Genomic DNA, 9,296 nt, shown 5'->3' with positions numbered 1-9,296 from the left:
GTGAAAGGCAGTAAAATACATATGCCTAATATTGACATTTCTCTTCCAAAGGTGAAGGCAGAAAGTGATATTGAGGTTGAGGGGGATGGTGGTAAAGGGAGAAAGTTTCACATGCCCTCACTTGACATTTCTCTTCCAAAAATGAAGTTACCTGAGGGTGAAGTCAAAGTAGAAGGCCCCGAAGCCAAAGGTGGAAAGTTTGAAATTCCAACAATTGATATTTCACTTCCAAAAGGAAAAGCAGAGGGAGAAACTGACATAGAAGGACATTCTGGAAAAGGAGGAAAGTTTCATACGCCCAAGTTTGATGTATCGCTACCAAAAATGAAGCTCCCAAAGGGGGACATCAAACTAGAAGGACCGGAAGGCAAAGGCAGTAAAATACATATGCCTAACATTGACATTTCTCTTCCCAAAGGGAAAACTGAAAGAGATATTCAGGTTGAGGGCATGGTGGCAAAGGGGGAAGTTTCACATGCCCTCAATTGACATTTCCCTTCCAAAAATGAAGTTGCCTGAAGGTGAAGTCAAAGTAGAAGGTCCAAAAGCCAAAGGGGGAAAGATTGAAATGCCAAAGATTGATATTTCACTTCCAAAAGGAAAAACAGAAGGGGACATAGACATTGAAGGACATTCTGAGAAAAAGGAAAGTTTCACATGCCCACATTCGACATGTCCTTACCAAGAATGAAGTCAAAAGATGGTGACATTAAATTAGAGGGTCCAGAAGTGAAAGGCAGTAAAATACATATGCCTAATATTGACATTTCTCTTCCAAAGGTGAAGACAGAAAGTGATATTGAGGTTGAGGGGCATGGTGGCAAAGGGGGGAAGTTTCACATGCCCTCAATTGACATTTCCCTTCCAAAAATGAAGTTGCCTGAAGGTGAAGTCAAAGTAGAAGGTCCAAAAGCCAAAGGGGGAAAGATTGAAATGCCAAAGATTGATATTTCACTTCCAAAAGGAAAAACAGAGGGAGAAACTGACATAGAAGGACATTCTGGCAAAGGAGGAAAGTTTCAAATGCCCAAGTTTGATGTGTCACTACCAAAGATGAAGCACCCAGAGGGTGATGTCAAAGAAGGCCTTGAAGTCAAAGGTGGGAAGTTTGAAATGCCCAAAATTGAAGCAGAGGGTAGGAGTGGAGTCAAGTTACCAACTGTTAAACTGCCAACGGTAGACATATCTGCACCGAAGGTTGACTTAGACTTTGGGCTGTCAAAAGCTAAAGGAGATGATAGGGAAGAGATGGAGCTACTAAAAGCAGAGGGTGGTAGGCCATCCTCTGGGTCAAGTTTTGACATGCCAGATGTCTCTCTCAAAATGCCAAGATTTTCTCTCCCTAAATTTGGTAGAAAGTCTAGTGGAAATGTAAACCTAGAAGGATATGGCACAGAGGACGATATTGATATTAGCCCCCCACGAGTGGATGGTGAGGGCAGACCAGCATCAGTGGAAATAGGCGGAGATGGAAAAATAAAAGGTAAACTAAGGAAGCCCAAAATGAAAATGCCAACTTTTGGAATATCTAAGAAAGATGTATCAATACCCAGCCCTGATATGGAAATCAAGACAGAAAAGGGGAAAGTTGACATTCCAACGCCAGGGATCAGTGTAGAAAATCCAGCAGACAAAACAAATAGAAAATATAGACTAAAATTCCCAAAGTTTAAGAAGTCATCTCCTAAAGGTAAACTACCAGAGGGAGAGATAGATGCCTCATTGGATAGTGGAATGGAAGGGAAAGCTGGCTTTCATGCACCTGATGTTACAATCAAAATGCCCAAGTTCTCCATGCCAGGGTTTGGCTCAAAGGAGACAGACTTTGACAGGAGTGGGCCCAGTGCTGAACTAGAAGCTAAAGGAAAGGTCAAAATGCCATCAGTGGAGATATCCTTGCCAGCTGCCAAGACATCTGAGCAAGAAATGTTAATCCCAGATGTATCTGAGGCTGACATCAGTGGTTATGAAGGAAACCTGAAAATCCCTAAAAAGCCAACTATTGATGTATCAGCCCCCCATATTGATCTAGATGTAACTCTGCCTAAAGTCAAGCATGAAACAAACATTGACGGGGAGGGAGGCAAATTTAAAATGGCAAACATCAAAATGCCTGATATAGATGTATCACGTCCTATAGGAAAAACTGGTGACATTGATGCATCCAAAGTGAAACTTGAGGGAGGGGGTGGAAAATTCAAGATGCCTGGCATTAAAATGCCAAAGGTAGACATATCACTTCCAAAAGTAAAACATGGAGAAATTGATGTATCCACGGTGGAAATTGAAGGAGAATGTGGAAAATTCAAGAAGCCACATATGGAAATGCCAAATTTTGATATATCACTTCCCAAAGGAAAAAGTGGAGGGATTGAAGGGCCAAAGATGGAAATTGAAGGAGGGGGCGGAAATGTCAAAATGCCACATATGAAAATGCCAAAGATAGACTTCTCACTTCCGAAGGGAAACCATAGAGACATCAGTGCACCAGAAATGGAAGGAGAAGGTGGAAAATTCAAGATGCCATATATGAAAATGCCAAATATTGATATATCACTTCCGAAAGGAAAAATTGGAGACATTGAAGGACCACAAATGAAAATTGAAGGAGGGGATGGGAAATGTAAGATACCACATATGAAAATGCCAAATGTAGACATATCACTTCCAAAAGGAAAAAGTGGACATGTTAATGCACCTGTATTGGACATTGAAGGAGAAGGTGGAAAATTCAAGATGCCACATATGAAAATGCCAAATGTTGATATATCACTTCCCAAAGGAAAAACTGGTGATGTTAATGAACCTAATTTGGAAATTGAGGGAGAAGGAAGAAAATTCAAGATGCCACATATGAAAATACCAAAGGTAGACTTATCAATTCCAAAGGACAAGTCTGGAGACATCAGTGCACCAGAAATTGAAATGGAAGGAGAAGGAGGAACATTCAAGATGAAAATGCCAAATATTGATATATCACTTCCAAAAGGAAAAACTGGAGACATTGAAGGACCAGAAATGGAAATGGAAGGAAGAAAATTCAAGATGCCACATATGAAAATGCCAAATGTTGATATATCACTTCCAAAAGGAAAAAGTGTAGAAATTGAAGGACCAGGGATGGAAATTGGAGGAGGAGGTGGAAAATTCAAGATGCCACATATGAAAATGCCAAATGTTGATATATCACTTCCAAAAGGAAAAACTGGTGATGTTAATGAACCTAATTTGGAAATTGAGGGAGAAGGAAGAAAATTCAAGATGCCACATATGAAAATGCCAAATATTGATATATCACTTCCAAAAGGAAAAACTGGAGACATTGAAGGACCAGAAATGGAAATTCATGGAGAGGGAAGAAAATTCAAGATGCCACAAATTCAAATGCCAAAGGTAGACTTATCACTTCTGAAGGGAAAGTCTGGAGACATCAGTGCACCAGAAATGGAAATGGAAGGACGAAAATTCAAGATGCCACATATAAAAATGCCAAATGTTGATATATCACTTCCCAGAGGAAAAAGTGTAGAAATTGAAGGACCAGAGATGGACATTGAAGGAGAGGGTGGGAAATTCAAGATGCCACATATGACAACACCAAATATTGGTATATCACTTCCAAAAGGAAAAACTGGAGACATTGAAGGATCAGACATGGAAATTCATGGAGAGGGAGGAAAATTCACGATGCCACATATTCAAATGCCAAATATTGGTATATCACTTCCAAAAGGAAAAACTGGTGTTGTTCATGAACCTAATTTGGAAATTGAGGGAAATGGAGGAAAATTCAAGATGCCACATATGAAAATGCCAAAGGTAGACTTATCACTTACGAAGGGAAAGTCTGGAGAAATCAGTGCACCAGAAATGGAAATGGAAGGAGGTGGAAAATTTAAGATGTCACATATGAAAATGCCAAATGTTGATATATCACTTCCAAAAGTAAAAAGTGTAGAAATTGAAGGACCAGGGATGGAAATTGAAGGAGGGGGTGGAAGATTTAAGATGCCACATATGAAAATGCCAAATGTTGATATATCACTTCCAAAAGGAAAAAGTGTAGAAATTGAAGGACCAGGGATGGAAATTGAAGGAGGGAGTGGAAGATTTAAGATGCCACATATGAAAATGCCAAATGTTGATATATCACTTCCAAAAGGAAAATCTGGGGAAATTAGTGCACCAGAAATAGAAATGGAAGGAGGAGGAAAATTCAAGATACCATATATGAAAATGCCAATCATTGATATATCACTTCCCAAAGGAAAAGGTGGAGAAATTGAAGGACCAGAAATGGAAATTCGTGGAGAGGGAGGAAAATTCAAGATGCCACAAATTCAAATGCCAAAGGTAGACTTATCACTTCTGAAGGGAAAGTCTGGAGACATCAGTGCACCAGAAATGGAAATGGAAGGACGAAAATTCAAGATGCCACATATGAAAATGCCAAATGTTGATATATCACTTCCAAAAGGAAAAACTGGTGATGTTAATGAACCTAATTTGGAAATTGAGGGAGATGGAGGAAAATTCAAGATGCCACATATGAAAATGCCAAATATTGGTATATCACTTCCTAAAGGACAAGGTAGAGAAATTGAAGGACCAGAGATGGACATTGAAGGAGAGGGTGGGAAATTCAAGATGCCACATATGACAACACCAAATATTGGTATATCACTTCCAAAAGGAAAAACTGGAGACATTGAAGGATCAGACATGGAAATTCATGGAGAGGGAGGAAAATTCACGATGCCACATATTAAAATGCCAAATATTGGTATATCACTTCCAAAAGGAAAAACTGGTGTTGTTCATGAACCTAATTTGGAAATTGAGGGAAATGGAGGAAAATTCAAGATGCCACATATGAAAATGCCAAAGGTAGACTTATCACTTACGAAGGGAAAGTCTGGAGAAATCAGTGCACCAGAAATGGAAATGGAAGGAGGTGGAAAATTCAAGATACCATATATGAAAATGCCAAACATTGATATATCACTTCCCAAAGGAAAAACTGGAGAGATTAAAGCACCAGAGATGGAAATTCAGGCAGAGGGAGGAAAATTCAAAATGCCAAAGGTAGATATATCCCTTCCGAAAGGAACGTTTGGAGAAATTAGAGCACCAGAAATAGAAGTCGAAGGAGGAAAATTTGAGATGCCACATGTGAAAATGCCAAAGGTAGACATATCACGTCCAAAAGGAAAACGTGTAGATGTTAATGCACCTGAATTGGAAATTGAAGGTGAGGGTGGAAGATATAAGATGCCAGAAATCAAACTGCCAAATATAGATATTACATTGCCAAAGGGAAAATCTGCTGACATTGATGCTGAAATCAAAAAGCCCAACGCTGAGGCAGCAGCAAAGATTCAAATGCCTTCGATTGGCTTACCAAAGTTTACAACTCCCGACCTTGATTTGGACATGAATGTTGGAAAACCCAGCCATGGAGCTGAGGTTCATGAGAATAGTTCAGACAAAACTGGTTCCCATTCAAAGGGAGACCATAAGATGAAAATCAAAATGCCAACAATAGACATAGAGTGCCCAAAAGGAGATCTGGAGCTGGATATAGGCTTCCACAAAGTTGAGGGAGAGAAAGACAGAAAAATAATAGAGTTGCCTGACTTAGACCTTAAAACTTCTGGTACCAAATTTAAGGGGCCAAAAGTCAAAGGCACCAAATTCAAAATTGGAATGCCAAAAATGAAGAACACTGGAGATCAAGCATTAGATGCAGCCACAAAGAAGACTGAGATAGAGAATGATGGGGTCAGTGGTAGATTTATGATTAAGAGGACAAAGCTTGGCAAAGGTGCAGATGTGGAGGCAGATGTGGAGGCAGATGCGGAGGCAGGTTGTTCTGTGTTGCCAAACATCTTCCTCCCAGATGTGGGCTTCTCAGTATCCAAAGGAGCCAGCCAAGAGGGTGAACCTCATGGTCCAGAGATTAGTGCCAAATTTCCAAAATTCAAACTCCCTAATGTGGAGATCTTAGGTCCTTCAGTAGCAGGCCAAGGAGGAGCACAGATCAACAGCGGACAACAAGAAGACAAAGGTGGTATCAAGTTTCAAATGCCTGTGGGGCTGAAGAGTAAACAAGGCCCTGCCGAGTCCACTGGCACAGATGCCAGCACCGAGAATGGATTCACATTACCTAATCTTGGAATCAAATCCCCCAAAATACCAGATACAGACTTTGATATTGGAGCATCTCAAACTGGGGACCATGGGGCAGATACAAGTACGAGACAAAAAATGAAAATACCCAAGTTCGGGGTGGCTTTACCTGCTATTTCTTCACCTGGAGCCAGAGTACATTTGAAGGACCCAGATGTTGAGTATGAAGGCCCTAAAATGCCCAAAGTTAAAAAAGCTGTATTTGTTTTGGTGAATCCCCAAACAGACCACTCCACTATGTCCACCAGTGTAGAGTCTGGAGAGGCAAAAATCAAAATGCCAAAGATCAAAATGAAGCCATCGTTTGGAAAGTCAGGATCCAAGGAAAACAGTGCTGCTTTGAGCATTGAAGGAGATGTGGATGGAGATGACAAGTCAAAGGGAGCAAAGCTAAAAATGCCCAAAGTCACCTTCTCTCCGGGCAAAACAGGTTCATTTGATGTAACCCTAAAAAGTGAGGGATCTAGTTCCAGCCTCAATGGTGAGAAAGATCCAACATTCCAGAATGAATCCAAGGAGGATAAAGTTAAGTTAGGGAAGCTCAAGCCGGGATTTAAGAAGAAGACAGCAAAAGGAGAGGAGGAAACTCAAGACAATGTGGTGTCCTCATCGGCCAGGACAGAAATGCTAGATCGGGATAGTTCAGAATCCCAAACGCCCATGGTCTCCATTGGTTTTGTACCAGGGAAGTCTAGGGGGCAGGCAGTGGCTGAGAGCAGCAAAACGGAGATGGAGGAAGGAGAGCAGTCAACCTGGTTCAAGGCCCCCAAATTCAACCTGAAACCCCACTCAACAGGAATCCTCCACATTACACCAGAAGGTTCTCCCCAGGGTAGCAGATCCTCGCTCCAGTGCCAGGGTTTAGATGAAACTGCTGGTACCTTCCGGCTCCAGATGCCAAGCATGCGGTTCTCCACCCACGAGGTGTCTGAGGAGAATGTTACTACAACAAAGAAGGGAACAGTAACCGTGGTGACAAAGACAACAAAACATACGGTAACAGAGTCCAGAACTGGTCAAACCCACACATCGCTATCCCATTGTAATGACTAAAGTCCGAAGAGATGTGAGAGTAATATATTTTTCCTCTGCCCTGTTGTGACGACTGTTTTTGTGATTGTTCCGCCACGTTTTTCTCCCTTCTATTTTAGTCTTTATCATATTTGATGGTTTTACTGGTTTAAATCTGAATATCAATTAATTATGTATTGTTGTTCATATATTTTTGGGGGGCAAAAATACCACACATTTTAATTTCCAAAAGGAAATGTCTTTTTTTCAATGCCTTCCCATTTGATTTACCGACATTTACCTGGGCATGATTGTAGAATTAGACTGACAAAGAACACAAACCAATTTATCAAAAGCAATTTGTATGTAAATACAAAAACATGTCATTATTTTCATATTACCGATGATAGGAATAGTAACAAGGACATTAATGGTTTGTGTTAATGTATCTGAGGCTTGAGGATGGTGTGAGATTTGTGGTTTAATTATTTACTTTCTTAAGCTTGTTTTTTCTTTCTGATATATTAAGATTTTTGTAATTATACCATACATTGAAATGTAATATTAAAGGCTTCTACAGTGCAATACATTTCAACACTCTCTATGAGAATCAAGATAAAATAATAGGAAACTATCATCTGATATTAAGGTTAATGGTTTAAAGAAACAGAACATGTACTCTCTTTAATTGAAATATTTCAAAATGAATGCAAAACCTCTCAGACAAAACAATGTCTCAATGTCTCCATTGAGACAGTTTATTGTTCCTTTTCTTTTTTGGTGAATTAGAAAGTAGAAATTTAATGTGTGTGCTAAACTGCATTGGACGAGTCTCAGCAATCCTCTGTCAAACAAGTTTACAAGGTTTCATTAACCAGATTTAACATCTGTTGGAGCAAATAACCATATAGAAATAACCATATAGAATGGTACATGACAAGGAGAGAACATGACCAGATAACACAGTATTTATATGTATAGAGACATTTTTACAAATACCTTTGTGATTAGCATGTTTTCAGTGCATATGGTTTCACAATATGCAGTTTTCAAAGCAAAGTGTTATCAAGTGGCATTATAAATAATGTTGTTAAGAGATCATATTATTAATAAACCTTAATATTCCTAAGAAAAATTTTAAAAAAGTTGTATTGTCTTCCATTTTATTGTCTTTCTAGGCGAACAGCGCCCTCTCCTGTCAAATACAGCAGACAATTTGAACGTACTTCAACGCATTGTCACACCATAGTCACGGGCCTTTTATCAATTAGACTTGCTCACCTCCTCAGTCCTCTCTTGCCTCCTTTTGAAAAACGTCAAATTTAATTGAGGAGAGTCAGCGAGGAGAGTAAACATGGATAGAAATGTGCTTGCTTGAAATGAGATTGTCCTTCTCCACCAGCCTGGTTTCATAGACTAGACGTAACATAGTAAACGTAAATCCGGGACACTTAAATGAATAGGATATGTTACATTTGGTATGGTTAAATAATACAGAAGGTTACTTAACTCAAAAATGAGGGAGGGAGGGGCGGGGCGTAACATGAATGTCTAGCAACCGAAAAACAACTTTTGGATTTGAGCAACTTTGCAACTACTTACCACTTTGTAGCTACTTTGCAACTACTTAGTATGTTAGTGAACCCTTCCCCTAACCATTCCCCTAAACCTAACCCTAACTGTCTTGTTTTGCACAGTTTGTATAAAAATAATAAATGCAGGATGACAGGATCTTTATAAAACGTATCTCCTTCTGCGGTGCGGACGTGATACAACCGACCGTTCAGTGTCAGCAGGTTGGATGACGACTGCTGGTTTCCAGTAGCCATGCTCCTGGATTCTGATTGACTCTCCATCGTGCAGTGGTGGCAGTGGTCTTGCTGACCTGTCATAGTACCCCTTTTCTGTTGCGGTCTCTGTGCACATTTTGCATGCACTTCCTTGTACTGTAGCTGACGCCCAGTGGAGGCTGCTGAAGGGAGGACGGCTCATAATAATGTCTGGAACGGAATGAATGAAACGGCATCAAACACACGGAAACCATATGTTTGATTTATTTGACATCATTCCACTCGTTCTGCTCCAGCCATTACCAT

The 9,296-nt window shown here is 40.1% G+C and overlaps 1 protein-coding gene across 3 annotated transcripts; it reads left to right on the top strand.

Annotated features, from left to right (window-relative positions):
• The first annotated feature begins 646 nt into the window (after nucleotides 1–646).
• Nucleotides 647–8,339, top strand: LOC121839088 (neuroblast differentiation-associated protein AHNAK-like). 3 transcript variants are annotated; one of them, XM_042295904.1, is made up of 3 exons: nucleotides 647–3,045; nucleotides 3,154–3,199; nucleotides 3,518–8,339. In XM_042295904.1, exons 1-3 carry the CDS (start codon nucleotides 658–660, stop codon nucleotides 7,240–7,242), a joined length of 6,159 nt encoding a protein of 2,052 aa, XP_042151838.1. In that variant the 5' UTR covers nucleotides 647–657; the 3' UTR covers nucleotides 7,243–8,339. The 3 variants fall into 3 exon arrangements, with proteins under 3 accessions (XP_042151838.1, XP_042151837.1, XP_042151839.1); XM_042295903.1 differs by having other exon boundaries at nucleotides 647–2,853; nucleotides 2,953–8,339; XM_042295905.1 differs by having other exon boundaries at nucleotides 647–3,160; nucleotides 4,439–8,339.
• The last annotated feature ends 957 nt before the right edge of the window (nucleotides 8,340–9,296 follow it).

Source organism: Oncorhynchus tshawytscha, linkage group LG13, assembly GCF_018296145.1.
Source record: "Oncorhynchus tshawytscha isolate Ot180627B linkage group LG13, Otsh_v2.0, whole genome shotgun sequence".
In the NCBI taxonomy this organism is placed as follows: Eukaryota; Metazoa; Chordata; class Actinopteri; order Salmoniformes; family Salmonidae; genus Oncorhynchus; species Oncorhynchus tshawytscha.
The sequence above is the reverse complement of the archived record's forward strand: the minus strand, read 5'-3'. Positions and strand labels throughout refer to the sequence as shown.

What these genes read in the sequence shown, in the direction of transcription:
- LOC121839088 (XM_042295903.1), top strand. Translation starts at nt 658, where the DNA reads ATGCCCACATTCGACATGTCCTTACCAAGAATGAAGTCAAAAGATGGT. An exon ending in GAAAATTCAAGATGCCACAT is followed by an intron (nt 2,854 to 2,952) that starts ATGAAAATACCA and finishes GGAACATTCAAG; the next exon opens with ATGAAAATGCCAAATATTGA.